This window comes from Lynx canadensis, chromosome E2 (assembly GCF_007474595.2).
Source record: "Lynx canadensis isolate LIC74 chromosome E2, mLynCan4.pri.v2, whole genome shotgun sequence".
Lineage (NCBI taxonomy): Eukaryota > Metazoa > Chordata > Mammalia > Carnivora > Felidae > Lynx > Lynx canadensis.
The window spans coordinates 56189958-56206249 of record NC_044317.1 but is presented as its reverse complement, the minus strand read 5'-3'; the positions used below and the strand labels follow the sequence as shown (position 1 = coordinate 56206249).

The following is a 16292-nucleotide window of genomic DNA, read 5'->3' as shown; positions in this document are numbered from 1 at the left end:
ACGCAGGCACCCCAGAACAACCTACCTTCTAAATACTCCCCATATACATTTAACTTGATGAAACGAAACGTCTGTTTGCTTCCTACCTGCACACTTTCTAAGTATCAGCTGACATGTCTTCTTGCTTGTTTTCCTTTGTCTTCTGCAATTCATTGTTGTAATGTTTACCTGAAAGTATTTTACATGCTCATCTTTCTCCAGAAGTATTTTCATATTTCAGTTGTTACTGAAACAGATGCTCTTCCTGTCTTTTTCACAACTCAATCTACAAGGAGACTGGCTTGTAATTGTGTGTAGGATTCTACTGGGAATGAGTATATCAATGACCAAACATGGTAAAAAACATACAATTTATATGTTTCTGGTGAGATGGGGTAGTTGTGTATTTCTTCTAGTACATGTACAGAAGAGTCTAGATACACAGGGGTTACAACTTAAGAGAATAAAGGGGCTGACAGTTGGGAAACAGATACTGATTAAGGCAGTGGTGTTCACCAGCCACCAAGTGGTCTTGCCAAAACAAGAAAAACAAATGTAAATGACGGAAGAGAGGGTATAAAAAGATACAAAGGTGCTTACCAGGACAAGGATGGTTTGAGTGGCTCTGGTCTCAGGGGAGAATCTAGATGACAGGTTGGTCCTATGAATGTGTTGGACCCTCTGCTTGTGTGTGTAAAGGATGAAAACCATGGAGCCGCTGGCCCAGGACATGAGCCCCAAACACAAAACATCAGGGATGGATGTGACAGTTGCACATAGGAAGTCTGTACCTTTGTCGTGAAGTGTAGCTGAACAGTACTTAAAGTCTATAGTTGTGATGTTTTCATTACTCCATTTTTTAATCACATACATAGGTACTATGATATTTACCAACATGTGCAGAATCCAGCACAAAATGGTGGAGGGGCCAATGTACTTCAGGGCTTTTGCTTTCATCTCTGCCCACCTGGAACTCCTGGGACTGATGGTGATGGCCTGGAAGATACTCAAGAGGCAGGTAGTGCCAATGGATACACCCCTGACCACTCTGTGCATATAGAAAACAACTTTGCATCCAAAGTCATTGAGAAAATATCTCAACCCAAAAGCTGCCATGGTCTCCGGGATTCCTCTCGAGAGAATGACCAAAGAGTTGGCTACAGTCAAGTGCCTGAAAATCACATCTGTGGATCTTGACCTACCTCCATTGAAGCAAAGGGACATATAATGATATAAGAGTGAGAAATTCCCCAGGATTCCAATGGTAATCTGGACCAGGAAGATTACTGCAATTTTCAAATCCACAGACATCATTCAGTTATTTTCCAGGGCTCAGTATTCACTTTCGCAAAGAAGAGGATTCTGTGTGGAGACACCGGGAATGGGCTACAATTTTCAAGAAAAATTAAATCCCAAAATCTCTACTTACTCTTACTTTTCCCTGATAACTTATTTCTAATATATATTCTTCTCCAAGTTTGATGTATTTCCTTATACAGCACTTGCAATGTATGGGTCTCTGTTATTAATGCTTTATTTATAACATTTAATATTTACAACTCTCCAAGTTAGTACCTAAAATTATCTTCCTTTTACAGATGAGGAGAATTTATAGTGTTTTTGTTGTTGTTAACTCCCAACGTGGGGCTCAAACTCACGATCCAGAGATCAAGAGTTGGTCATAAGCTCTACTGACTGAGCCGTCCAGGTGCCCCCAGATAAGGAGAATTTAGCTGAAAAGAGGTTAAGTGACTCAACTAAATGTTAGTAGTAGAGCCATGGTTTGAACCTGAGTAGCCGGGTTGCAGTGACATTGGCCGTTGGCATCGTACTACTTTCTCAGATCTTGTATTCTTTAAATAATCCAAATATACTTACACATTGTCATATTTGAAACTTGCTGTATTTTACGTTTAATTGTGCTAATTAATTATTTTTTAGTATTTAGGCTATTGACTAGCACCACTAACAAGACCATCGAAGGTCTTACAATGCAGATGCACTAAATAATTCTCCAGCATCAAATTGACTGTAGAATATAGGTCAGTGGCGCCTGGGTGGTTCAATCACTTAAGGGTCCAACTTTGGCTCAGGTCATGATCCTGAAGTTCCTGAGTTCAAGCCCCGCATCGGGCTCTGTGCTGACAGCTCGGAGCCTGAAGCCTGCTTCAGATTCTGTGTCTCCCTCTCTCTCTGCTCCTCTTCCACTTGTGCTCTGTTCCCTCCCCCACCCCCCAAATAAATAAACATTAAAAAACAATTTAGCTAAAAAAAAAAAATTAGAATATGGATTAATATGGGGATAGCAAAGTAATGAATCATATCATTTATTTTTTCCAGTGAGATCTACCATATAAATTATGGCATACTATGGGTTTTTTTTTTTTTTCTCCTAAGCAGTTGAATTTGACATTTAAGTAAGTACTGAAATATGTTTAGGGTAAAAACTCAATTTGGGCGCCTGGGTGGCGCAGTCGGTTAAGCGTCCGACTTCAGCCAGGTCACGATCTCGCGGTCCATGAGTTCGAGCCCCACGTCAGGCTCTGGGCTGATGGCTCGGAGCCTGGAGCCTGTTTCCGATTCTGTGTCTCCCTCTCTCTCTGCCCCTCCCCGTTTATGCTCTGTCTCTCTCTGTCCCAAAAATTAAAAAAAAGCAAAAAAAAAAAAAAAAAGTTGAAAAAAAACCTCAATTAGTCTTTATTTCATGTAAAAATATAAAACATATAAAAATATAAAACAAGTCCTATGCAAGATGGAATTTGAGACATGAAATCTTAGGCGCTGAAAAAATTCAAATAGGAGAACACAGGGGTGAGTCTGAAAATGACACATTAGAGTATTACAAGCTAGAGAAAATATCAGAAGGCACATTTGCGATTGAAAAATGCCAAGTCCTTAGTTTACTCTGCCATCTAAACCCTCAAGTTAACTTTTCCTTGAAGGCTGCTTCACTAACTTCATGGAGGAAAACTGTCCCACCTAGATCAACAGACTATGGGTATTTTCAAAAGAGAGATAATTAACACCTCCATTAAACACACCAAACCTAAGTAACAGAAAAATCACACGCCAGCAAGTGTCACTTGACCACACTGTTCGTACAGGGAGGAATGGTTCAATGAGCTCCATCAAACTCATTATCACATCCACACAACTCTTACTGAAATAACAATGCTAATCCTGGAAATCACTCCATGATTTCTATAGAGCAGATTAACTTCTGAATTATAGTCTTAAGGATCATAAAAACCAGAATCCACTAATGCTCAGAATGAAGCCCAACCATCATCATCAGTGAAGATCACAGTAAGATAAACATTAGGAACAACTGGAGATTGATATAGGGTCTCAGACCTCTGGTTCCTCTCCCCAAGTTCAGCCTGTGCCTCAGAAATTATTATTTCTTCCTGTATGGGACTGTTTCTGTGTCACTTTCTACCCTCAGAAGAATCCCTTCCCCAGACAGGAGCATTTCCCCAGACTGTGATATGCCTCATCTCCAAACATAATCTGTGTCTCAGGCTGAAACAGAAAAATACTCACGTATCTCTTTCTTGCTGCTGGGACAGTGAGCTCGGTGTGACAGTCATGACACCCTTTGCTCATGTGGGAGGGAGGCAGCCAGACCCTATGATAAGAGTCTGTGATTCTGTGATCTCAACTCTCCACAGAACTACAATTATCACTTCGCAGGCAGTTCCAATGACGCTGTACAATGTGGCAGCTGAAATTAATCTTAAAAAAAAAAAAAAATCCTTCCAGTTCCCAATTCCCAGAAACAATTAGAGTTTCTAGTTAGCCTCTCCAAAGAGACAGACTGAATGTTTTGGAGGAGTGTTTTCCTTTTCCATAATAGCTGGGGATAGACAGAGTCTCACTTGGTAGAAATAGAAAAACGTTGAGATCTGGCCCAGGAGAGAACAGCAGTGAAGCACAAGTATTTAGTCAGACCCTGCACTTCCTGGAGAATGTCACCGTCCTTAAAATATAATTGTCTGTTTACGCTCAGGCTCCTAAGCTGAAAAATAAGGCACGTTCTGAGCAGGGACAAGTAAGGATACAAAAGGCCCAGGGAGGATTTTTCAAGAAGAGCGAAAGGAAGGCTGTGATGCAACAAACATGTATCACAAATCATTAGATATGCTTTGTACAACTCGGTGCAGTTAACTGGAAAGTCCAGTTGACATGGACATTTCTAGGAATGTGTACTTCATGGCACTGACCCCAGAAGAAGTACAAATTCTGAAGTGAACCCTGTGCACGGGCCAGTGGGGGGGGGGGGGGAAGGGGCAGAAACAGCAATATTTGTACAGGAAGTCTTTCACAAAGACAGCACCAGATGATAGTTTATCAGTGATACTCTATTATTCTTCACTATCAGATCCATGTTACTTGGGCCATTCACAAATGTTATGTTTACTATACTTCAAAAGAATAATGCTTGCAAATAATTTCCCAATATCTTACAAAGATTGCCACCAATATTTAACAAATCTCACATACATAAGGGATCCCAAATTATTAAATATATTTGCAAATACTGTCACCAATAAAAGATTACAGCATAGGGGCACCTGGCTGCTAAGTCTGTAAAGCATGTAATTCTTGAGTTGTGAGTTCAAGCCCCAACATGGAGGGACAGTTTACCTAAAAAAAAAAAAAAAAAGAAAGAAAGGAAGAAAGAAAAAGAAGTTAAGGAGGAAGACAGATGATCATGTTGGTAACTGCAAACCAAGATATTTGGCAGAATTTTATAGGTGACAATGATAAAAAAAAGTAATATTAGGATGTCCTTAAGTTGATAAATATCACTGATTTCTTCTTTTAAGTTTATTTATTCTGAGAGACAGCGAGCGAGCATGCATGAATGATGGAGGGGCAGACAGACAGGGAGAGAGGGAGAATGCCAAGCAGACTGCATACTGTCAGCACAGAGCCTGATGCGAGGCTCAAACTCACCAACCGTGAGATCGTGACCTGAGCCGAGATCAAGGGTCAGATGCCTGACTAAGCCACCCAGGCACTCATAGTATTACTGCACCTACTGCTTGTAGAAGACATAAATATATACCTGGGAAGCCCAAATAATTAATTTTTTATTTAAAAAAAGATAATCAGGGCACCTGGGTGGCTCAGTTGGTTAAGCGTCCAACTTTGGCTCAGGTCATGATCTCACAGTTCCTGAGTTCGAGCATCGCGTTGGGCTCTGTGCTCACAGCTCAGAGCCTGCAGCCTGCTTCGGATTCTGTGTCTCCCTCTCTCTCTACCCCATCCCCATTCATGCTCTGTCTCTGTCTGTCTTAAAAGTAAATAAAACATAAAAAAAAAAAATTAAAAAAAAATCAATCCATCAATGAAAAAATATTAGGATAGAACATTAACATACATAACATATGGGTCTTCATATATGCGGACTGCATACGGAGGGGGATTACGATTAATACAAGTATGAGATGAGACAGGAATAAATCTAACAAGAAACGTGAAAAGCCTATATGTGGAAAATTATCAAGCATTGATAACACACACACATTTGGAGAAATGGAAAAATGAACAAGATCAAGGCAGGTGGGGCTCAAAGGAAAGAATACCAAACAGGAAGAAATCTGCATGTTGAAAGAACCCCAGAAATCTGCAGAGTGCTCCCAAATACTCGGCCGAGTCCTGACTGCACAAACATGTGAGGAAACAAGCTGATACCGCAGAAAAAAGCCACATGATAGGGTTGGAGGGAACAATGTTTGGTGCTCACAGAGGGCCAGACATAGTACCCGTTCCAAACAGCTACACTGGAAAAACTCACAATTCACAGGGATCGAGTGGATTAAACAAGAAGGCCTTGTCTCAGGTGTGGAGAGATAATCACTCCCACACTGAGTTCAGGCTCCACCTGAGAGAAACTGCCTCTCCTGCCAGACCCACGATGGTCACGTCCTGTCCCTGGTATCCCCGAGAGAGAGAAAAGGTTGTGGCACACTGGACGCTCTGAATCCTTCCTTTACTTGGAAGTTCAACTTAAGGGGTTTTCAGGGTTGTTTTTGCCCTCATTTTTGCCTCATGATCTCAAACTCGGATCAAACCATGATGAAGCTGTGAGTTGACTGTAATGAGCAAACTGATGAGTGAGGGAATTCATGAGGGTTTTATAAATGGGCCAAAGACAGCCCCTGTGGCTCCCTTTTTCCTTACTTCACCACAGGAAGGGCTAGGAATATTGGCCACTGGAACCAAACTCAAATTATTATACAGTCAGCTGCTTTACATTTAGCCCAAACAAACATATCTCTACCCATTTAAAGCTACCTATTTGCTGAAAACCCTACCCAATGTGTGCCAAGCACAGGTAAGCAGACCCTGTAGCTACAACAGACTCCAGATGGGTGCAGCACGTGGGAGCTAAGTCAGCATCCTCAGTCACATGGGACTCTCTGTAATCTCCCCTTCTCCTGGGACCGTTACCCATTTCCCTCTGGGAATTGGCCTCGTGACACTGTCTGTGGAAGGTCTCTTGCTAGCAGGGACCCTTTGCCTTTCATGTAACCCTGTTCAAGTACCACCCAATGAAGCTTGTTGTGTGTTCTGCCTTTCTTGATCGATCCCCAAATCCTGACTTACCACAATTACATGGCCTCCAATTTGTCTGTGATTTCCACCAGCCTGTCTGTCCTCCATTCTGTCCCTCCTTCCACCTTTATCTCCTTTAATGAACTTTGTCTGCCACTCTTGTGACTCTTAGCCATTCCCAAGACCTTTGTGTGTCACCCCACATCTACCCGACACTGCTAGACTTCTCTATTGAGCCCCATCTCCGTCCTGTGCCCTTCTGACCTCCATCCCTCCATGCCACCTATACCCCTGAGAACTGCAGAACTCTAGAATGGCTCCTGACAGCACAAGGCCATGTCCCCCTCCTGTTAAAATGCCTGCATGAGAAAGCCCCAATGCTGCCAGGAGAAGTTTATGTTTATTCTAGCCCACACCTGACGACAGGCCCCTGACTTCCCTTTCTTAGAGGATTTACTAAAAAAGGGCTTACAAACGTGCATATGTATCTTTTACAATTCAGGAGTATCTTCCTCAAGGACTGGGAACCACTCCTGTAGAGTGTGATCATCAGGAAGGACAGGGTCTCTCTCAGTCTGTGGGAGGACAGAATCTAATTTCAGTGACTGTCTGCAGACACACAGCAGGCCTAATCCCACTTACAATGACCAACCTTTGGTAATGCTCACTTCTCCGACTCCTCTGAGCCCCTCCTTTTCCTTCTAAAACACTCAGTCACCTTGGCACAGACTGTAACGGAGCCCAGCTCTCCTACCGCCAGCAGTTACTGAAGATAATCTGTGTTCACCACTTCTCTCTCCCCTCCAGGGATGCCGGTCAAACCTTCCTGCCTTCCACTGCCCCGTTCATCCTCATCTGAATTCCCAGCCATCGTGTTTCCTCAGCTTCCCTATGACCACCACAGCTGCTCTTTGCCCCCACTTGTGATCACCATCCTCCCCAGCTCCCTTCACGGCCTTGCTCCCATTCTGCCTCCAGTGCCCACCACCCCTCCAAACCCCAGCTCTCTACCTACACCCCATCTCTGCCCGTGATCCTCCTCCAGCTCTCCTTTCTTTAACTCCTCAGACATCAAGTCTCGTGTGCCTTTTACCCTTTGCTGCTCTTTACCGTTGCCTGCTATCTCGCTGCCCGCATATCCCTTTGTTCCATGGTGCCAAAACCCCCAATGCCACGGCATCCCATAGTTCCTGCACTCTCAACTTCCTTGCACATTGTATCACCACCAATACCCTCTAATCCCTCTGCAACATTAACGAAATCCTGCCTTTGACCCTCTGTCTTCTTTCCCGTTTCACATTCCCACATCTCCAGGCTCTCTGTACCCCCATGTTCTCCCAATTCCATGCTCTCCCTGGGCTTTCATTCCTACCCTGCTCTATCACACAACTGTGCACTGTCACCGCCTCCAGCACTCGATTTTCTTACATGCTTTAAACTAAGGGAGTGATGCTCAGATCACTTGTTGTATTTTGGACACTGTAGTCTCATCCCCATGAGATGGTACAGAGTTGAAAATATAAAGGGTGGATTGAGGGGAACCTGGGTGGCTCAGTCAGGTAAGCATCCAACTTCAGCTCAGGTCATGATCTCACAGTCCATGGGTTCAAGCCTCGCATCAAGCTCTGTGCTGACAGTATGAAGCCTGCTTGGGACTCTGTCTCCCCTACTCTCAAAAATAAACAAACATTGGAAAAAAAAAAAAGGTGGATTGACACAAGTGGTCTGGAAATACAACTATTTCATTTATACATGAACACAATGTACACAATGTATTTCATTATACACGAACACAATGTGTGTCTTGACACACATGCATAGGTTTACCATCTGAGTTTGATTTCTTGAATGAAAATGAGACCTTGTGAGTTTTGTGAAAGTGCATAACACTGTGTATTATGTGAGTGCGTACTTCTGTAGAGTAAGTCGGTCTATAGAGGAGTGTGTTCACAGTGGGATGTATGTGCATAAATATGTGAGTATATGTGGCTGTGTATTTGGCTGAGTGTGAATGCACGTGTGTGCTTGCATCTGTATGTAAGTGTGTCACTGTGTGTGTGCTGGGGTGTGTCGGTAGGTGTATTGGGGGCTGTCCATACAGTTCTAATATCTGAGTTCAACATTGAGAGACACTGCATAATAAACCTGGATCAAAAGTGGGTTTGTATGACACAAAATTTTTATTCAAATTCATGTTTTATATTTCTTTTTTTAATATAAAGTTCATTTATTTTGAGAAAGAGAGAGAGAGAGAGAGAGAGAGACATACATGAGTGGGTGATGGGCAGAGAGAGAGAGAGAGAGAGAGAGAGAGAAAGAGAGAGAATCCCAAGCAGACTCCGAGCTGTCAAAGCATAGCCCAACTTGGGGCTCAATCTCATAAACTGTGAGATTATGACTGGAGCCAAAATCATGAGTTGGTCACTTAACCAACTAAGGCACCCAGGCGCCCCTATATTTCCTGATTAATTACAAAGGTAATCAGGGTTCACTACTAAAAATTCAGCAAAAAACAAGTACAGAGAACTGTGGCAACCACTCAGTGCTACTGAACTGTGTAAGTAGCATTGGTTGATCCAGAATTTAGAGGAATGACCTTTTCTTCTTATTATTTTTAATGCTTTTTATTTTAATATTCATTCATTCACTTCAGAGAGAGAAGAGAGCACATGGGGGGGGAGAGGGGGTTCTCCCTCTCTGGCAGAGAGAGGGAGAGAGAGAGAGAGAGAGAGAAAGAGAGTGAGAGAATCTTAAGCAGGCTCCATGCTCACCATGGAGCCCAATGAGGGGCTCAATCCCACAACTGTGAGATCATGACCTGAGCTGAAATGAAGAGTTGGACGCTTAACCAACTGACCCACCCAAGCGCCCTAAGGAATGACCTTTTAAAGCATCAGATCCTGGTGCTATTACTAGTCCAGACCTCACGAACTTCTCTCTTTCTATGGTTATTGTTCTCCCATCCAAGTACTAACTAGACCTGACCCTGCTTAGCTGCCGAGATCAGACGAAATCGGGCGCATTCAGGGTGGTATGGCCACAGACTTTGTTTATTGTTCTTTTTTTTTTTTTAATTTTTTTTAATGTTTTTATTTTATTTTTTTGAGACAGAGAGAGACAGAGCATGAACGGGGGAGGGTCAGAGAGAGAGGGAGACACAGAATCTGAAGCAGGCTCCAGCCTCTGAGCTGTCAGCACAGAGCCCGACGTGGGGCTCAAACTCATGGACTGTGAGATCATGACCTGAGCCGAAGTTGGACGCTCAACCGGCAGAGCCACCCAGGTGCCTGTTTATTGTTCTTTTTAGACCTCCTATTACTCCTGCGAGTTGAGTATCAGTAAAGTATATTTTCCCACAAAACTTCCATATCGTCTGGAGTTCCAAACTGTCAGTGAATGCTTGACATCGTGTTCTTCCTGTTACTAAAACTCTTTGAAAACCATTGGACTTTGTTCCAACTTCTTTGCTTACAACTTAAATTATGTTGTGGCTTTGGAGGTGTGAAGATTAAGAAAGGACTCACTTTTGGCTGGAAAAACTTCTCAGGGAAGCAGAGCATCTGGCAAGACACACACGCTTCACTGCCAGGCCCTCACAGGTCAGCCCTTAGCATTCTGTGCTCCCATGTGCGAGCCTTTCTGCTCCCCGAAACGTGGAAAAGAGCCTTTCCCAGACAGTTCAATGTCTCTTTGGAGCTGCTACCCGGAAACTTTTAATGTGTTTGAGTAATTAGCAACTGGGAAAAAGTTCTCCAGAAATGTTCTCAGTTCCCCAAGCGCATAATATCAATGTTGTTAACTGATGAAATGATAATTGCAGTTCTCAGGGGAGGTGGAGGTCACAGATTCACAATCCTTTATCTCAGGATCTGCCTCCCTCCCTCCTGTACACTTACTCACTAGCCATTATGATCTTCACAGGAGCTCACTGTCCAGACCGATGGTGTGTGGTGAGTATTTTGTTTCAGGCTGAGAGTTACAGTCTGTAAGGGAAGCAAGCATATCAGAAGTCCGAGTTAGTGATCATATTGGAAATTGGGATTCTTTCAGGTTTGAATGGGATCCAGTGCAAAAACCCCACAGGAAGGAGAAATTACCCCTTAAGTGTGAATTGAATGAGCAAATAGAAACGGGGGTCCTAAAGTCTGCAGCACTCAACAGCTCCATAAGTGATTTAACGTAATCGCCACTGAGAATAATTGTTGATGTTTAATTCAAGTAACAATAAAATCTGATTTTTAGAGTGCTTAAGAACTGTAGTTATGAAATCAATTGTTTTCAGCCTACCTTACAGGAACCATAGACAAATTCTTCAGAATTATTAAAGTGCCTTAGAATACTTCCATGCTTGCAATAAAGAGTAGGGTGAATCCACAGGAATCGCCAATTCAATGAAAAACATTTTATCTGAAAGGAAATTGCTAGAATGCGAATGTTTTATCTAGCTTGCATAAGTAGAGAGCGCTTAATGAAGACAGTAATTGTGTTGCCCCTGAAAATACCCACTGTCTGTTGGTGTTCGTGAAACTGTTTTCTGCTTGAAGTTAAGGAAGCAGAATTTAAGGAAAAGGCAACTATATCTGCATGTCAGACAGAAGCTGTCAGACCCAAATCTACCTTGTGATCTTTTCTCTAATTTAAATTTATTCTAATACAAATCCAAAAATCTAAAAGTTACACTTAATGAAATACAGAAAACCCCATCCCTTACATCTTCTGTGTGTCTGATATTTTACAATCTTTCATAAATGTGGCCTCACTGCTAATAGTCTTACTTCTAAAGTGTTAACAAGCAGACAGTTATATAGTCTGAAATTAGTGATAATTTAGTTTTTAATCCTATATGTTTTTATACTGGATTAGCGTTCTACAACTCACAGTATAAGGCAAGACATGCTACTGTTCAGTGGTTTCCATATAGGTGCTAATGTACTTGTCTTCCTGGCATAAAGGCAAATACCTTTTTCTCTTACCTCCTAATATGGAGCAACTCCTGAATTAATCAAGTCCAACCTGGTCACAGGCAGGCCTCTGCAGCCCCCTACTGCAGTCAGCACATCTATCCTGCCCTAACATCTCAAGTCTTCATTCATGATGGGTGTTGTCATCTAGAATAAGAAATCTTCGCACAGAAACTGAAACTTGTTACGACCAAAATTGGAAACTAAACATACCAGCGATATAAAACAAAATGACAGGTATAAAAACAAAACTAAATCTTTATCTAAATTATTCAAAGAAAACAGCTAACCTAACAGACTTGGTTAGTTTGGCATGACTGCTAAGTGCCCTGTCTTTGCAACCAGCCCAGATGGGTTACATTCCCTATTTTCCCCTAAACAAGGTGTGAATTTAAACAAATACGGTGTGTCTATATTGTTCTGATCTTTATAATGAAATAGTAGTGCGGGTTTATAGATTTACAAGAGTAAACTAAGCTACCATGTGTATGGACTTCACACCAGTTTTTACACGCAGTAAGTGATTTTATTTAAGTTTATTTGTTTATTTTGAGAGTGAGAGCAAGCAGGGGAGGGGCAGAGGTGGAGGAAGAGAGAATCCCAAGCAGGCTCCACACTATCAGCACCAAGCCCAAGGTGGGGCTCAAATCCACAAATCATGAGATCGTGACTTGAGCTGAAATCCAGGTACCCAGGTACCCCTAAGTGATTTTAAAAGTTATATATTCAGGGCGCCTGGGTGGCCCAGCTCGTAAAGTGTCTGACTTCAGCTCAGGTCGTGATCTCGGGGTCTGTGAGTTCGAGCCCTGCATCGGGCTCTGTCCTGACAGTTCAGAGCCTGGAGCCTGCTTTGGATTCTGTGTCTCCCTCTCTCTCTCTGCAAATGCCCCTGCTCATTCTCTCTCTCTCTCAAAAAAAGATAAACATTAAAAAAAAACTTATATATTCAACACTTGAAAGCATGTGTAGAAAAAAACACAAAACACCTATAAATACTTCTAAAGGGGAACCAATGGTAACTGGAGAATACTGAATTGCAGTGGACAAGATAAATGTAGCCTGTGCACCATAATCCCAAGCAGGGAGGATCTTATTCTGGCCCTAAAGACATTATCAGTCACTGCAAGCTGGCAGAATGGCATCCATGGATGTGGCCACTGGAACAATCTTCTTATCACAGACAGTATTTGGAACTCTTGGAAATTTCTCTCTTCTCTACCATTATCTCTTCCTTTACCCCACTGAGCACAGGCTGAGGCCCACAGATTTGATTCTCAAGCACCTGATGATAGCCAACTCCTTAGCCCTGCTTTCTAAAGGAGTCCCACAGACAATGACAGCTTTCGGTTTCAAAGATTTCCTCAACGAAGCCGGATGCAAACTGGTTTTCTATCTTCACAGAATTGGAAGGGCCATGTCCATGAGCAGCATCTGCCTCTTGAGTGTCTTTCAGGCCATCATGATCAGCCCCAGAGACTCCACACACGCAGAACTTAAACTGAAGGCTCCCAAGCACACTGGCTCCTTTGTTTTCTTGTGCTGGATTCTGGCAATGCTGGCAAATATCTCTTTTCCCGTAAATGTGACTGGCAAATGGAGCAACGCAAACATCACCATGAAAAAGAATTTGGGATACTGCTCTGGCATGGGCAATAACAAACTCATGTTATCCGTACTGGCAGCGATGTTATCATTCCCTGATGTTTTATGTCTGGGGCTCATGATCTGGGCCAGCGGCTCCATGGTTTCCATCCTGCACAGGCACAAGCAGCGGGTCAGATACATTCGTGGCAACAAACTCTCTGCTAGATGCTCCCCCGAGTCCACTGCCACCCAAAGAATCCTTGTCCTTGTGAGCATCTTCGTGTCATTTTACACCCTGTCCTCCACCTTCCAACTCTGCATTGCTCTTATTAATAATCCCAGTTGGTTGCTGGTGAACATCTCTGCCTTCATCAATGGATGTTTCCCAACTGTCAGCCCCTATGTTCTCATAAGCCACGGCTCCAGCCTGTCCAGGCTCTGCTTTGTCTGGCCAAGGAACAAAATCTCCTGATCTCATCAGAAGCGTATCAAGTTGTTTCTGCACAGCGTGTTTACTGTTTATTCACTCCTCTTCACAGAGTTGTGTGCGCAGTGGTGATGCAGCCATATTACAAGAAATGTTGGACCACACTGAACTTATGCCCGATAACAAACCATAAATGCTAATTACTGTAAATGTAATACTATGTAATTATCACATAAGTCCTTACATAATTGTTGGTCATGTTTGTAGTGGAGTAGTTCAACGTCTAGAAATAATAAAATGTGGGTCCTGACACAACCTGGATATTAAGGGGGTGTCTTTGAGTATGTAACTTTCAATAGAACACATTTATCCAGAAATTAACCAAGCATGGAATGTCTGGTAAAGTTCCGTGAAAAAGGAACAATATGTGAGCTGGCCATTCAGGAAACTGAAAAAACAAAATGTTCTCTGAGAAAAACGAAACAGAACGGGGTGAAGTGGAAACAGAAATCGGGTTCAGGTATTAGGTGTATTTGGGCTCAAGTTATGAAGTTAGTACATTTCAAGCTTACAGTGATGGTGGTCATTTGGAAGACCACTGTATAGAGGGAGATAAGCATACATTTTTTCCTGTAGAAAGATCCAGATTAAACTGCAGTGGGAAAAAGCACACAGATATACGGCCAATTTTTAACAAGACATCAGGCGAGTGAGAGGCAAAAAGGCAAGATGTCTAGGATGCAGTGACATGGGTTTTGGCAACTGTACAGGACAGAGTTTTCTATGTAATGTGAAGATGACAAGTGTCATTTTGTTAAGAGTCCTGGGGGCCCTCATCTCACTTAGGAGGAAGTAAGCAGAGCTTTTCGCTACGACTGCAGGAGCTCAGGAACAGTCATTTAGAGGTAAAGTCAGGAATCCCATTTGTTTATATCCAGTGTGTGGCAGGAGGATTTCCACAGGAGCAAATGGTTATTTCTCAAGTGCAGAAAAATTTATAATGTAGCTATCTCTGTATTTACTTTATGAAACCGTAGTAAAATATTAGATTCAGTAATTTGAAAAGACAATTAGTTTGATACAACATTGATATGTTGAACCTTGTGGCACCAAATAGAGAACACATTTTTAGATGACAAGAGACACTTAGAAATATTTGCCACAGGGGCGCCTGGGTGGCTCAGTTGGATAAGCATCCGACTTCAGCTCAGGTCATAATCTCTCAGTTCATGGGTTCCAGTCCCACGTTGGGCTCTGTCCTGACAGCTCAGAGCCTGGATCCTGCTTCCGATTCTGTGTATTGCTCTCTCTCTCTCTCAAAAATAAACATTAAAAAAAAAATTTAAAAAAAAATATTTACCACACATTAGACCATGAATGAAGATGCACACATACACTTGTATATGTGTCTGTGCGTGTATGAACATGTATGTGTGGTGAGTTCTCAGATAATGTTTGTTATTCACTGAGTAATGGAACTGGACAACTGTACATTAATAAATGTCAAGAATAGCACTCAAAATAATAATTATGATGATAACCTACAATAAACTCTATTATGTGGTCTAGTTGGCAATTTACTAGGCTAAAATGTCAACAGATTATATTTCATTATTTTACTTTAATCCTAATGTTTTGCCCTTTGGAAAAAAAAATCCTACTGAACAGAATCAAACAATGTTAGACCATAACAAGAACAATTACCCAATTTATGTTCAGTATAATAGTGGTGAGTTAGGATTCGATTTACCAACTTATTGCATGTTCCTCATTACTCGTGGTCTATTTTCTTTTTTTTCTATCTTCTGTGTAAATGTTTAACAATTCTGTGTTTTACCCATTAACTTAGAAGGTTTCCTAACCAATATCTTAATTCTCAACCTAGAAATTAAGCACACATTTAAACACAAATTATGGGGGTGCTTGGGTGGCTCAGTCGGTTGAGCGTCCACCTTCAGCTCGGGTCATGATCTCGTGGTCTGTGAGTTCAAGACCCGCATCGGGCTCTGTGCTGACAGCTCAGAGACTGGAGCCTGCTTTGGATTCTGTGTCTCCCCCTCTCTGTGCCCCTCCCCCGCTCATGCTCTGTCAAAAATAAATGTTAAAAAATAAATAAACAAACAAAAACAAATTACGTTGTTATTCAATATCTCTACAATAGCACTGCAAGGACATGAAAGCATTAATCTACTTACCTTCTCCTGAATTTTAAAAAATCGGTATTTCAAAATGAGTTTTAAAGACCGATGTACAGGGATTAAGTACAGAGTCTGGCGAAACAGTACAAATGGGACAAACTTATATATCCATGCCCTAGTTCAAAAGACCGGCTTCTCAGCCCAAAATACCTCCTTGTAACCCTCCCAGTGACTCCATACCAGGGTAAACAGCAATGTGACATCTAACAGCACAGATCACTTTTCTTTCTTTTCTTTTTTAATGTTTTATTTTTGAGAGAGAAAGACAGACAGACAGAGCATGAGTGGGGGAGGGCAGAAAGAAAGGGGGACACAGAATCTGAAGCAGGATCCAGGCTCCGAGCTGTTAGCACAGAGGTCAACGCAGGGCTCAAACCCACGAACCATGAGATCATGACATGAGCTGAAGTCGGACACTTAACCAACTGAGCCACCCAGGTGTCCCCAGACCACTTTTCAAAGTGTCCATTTGGCACTTTATAGAAATGGAACCATACAGAATAAAACCTTATGTATTTGGCTTCTCATTACAAATGCTGTTTGTGAACCCATCCTTACTATCATTAGGTCATCTATTAG

At 42.2% G+C, this 16292-nt stretch overlaps 2 protein-coding genes across 2 annotated transcripts; one reads left to right on the top strand and one right to left on the bottom strand.

Annotated features, from left to right (window-relative positions):
• Nucleotides 1-351: 351 nt before the first annotated feature.
• LOC115502189 (vomeronasal type-1 receptor 4-like) lies at nucleotides 352-1293 on the bottom strand. Its single transcript, XM_030297371.1, has one exon. The coding sequence runs from the start codon at nucleotides 1291-1293 to the stop codon at nucleotides 352-354; it is 942 nt and encodes a 313-aa protein (XP_030153231.1).
• Nucleotides 1294-12639: 11346 nt separating this feature from the next.
• LOC115502691 (vomeronasal type-1 receptor 4-like) lies at nucleotides 12640-13560 on the top strand. The gene has a single exon (XM_030298353.1). It carries the CDS (start codon nucleotides 12640-12642, stop codon nucleotides 13558-13560), a length of 921 nt encoding a protein of 306 aa, XP_030154213.1.
• Nucleotides 13561-16292: the final 2732 nt, after the last annotated feature.

Bases quoted from the DNA above. Each gene is read 5' to 3' on its own strand.
- LOC115502691 (XM_030298353.1), top strand. From the start codon at position 12,640: ATGGCATCCATGGATGTGGCCACTGGAACAATCTTCTTATCACAGACA.
- LOC115502189 (XM_030297371.1), bottom strand. From the start codon at position 1,293: ATGATGTCTGTGGATTTGAAAATTGCAGTAATCTTCCTGGTCCAGATT.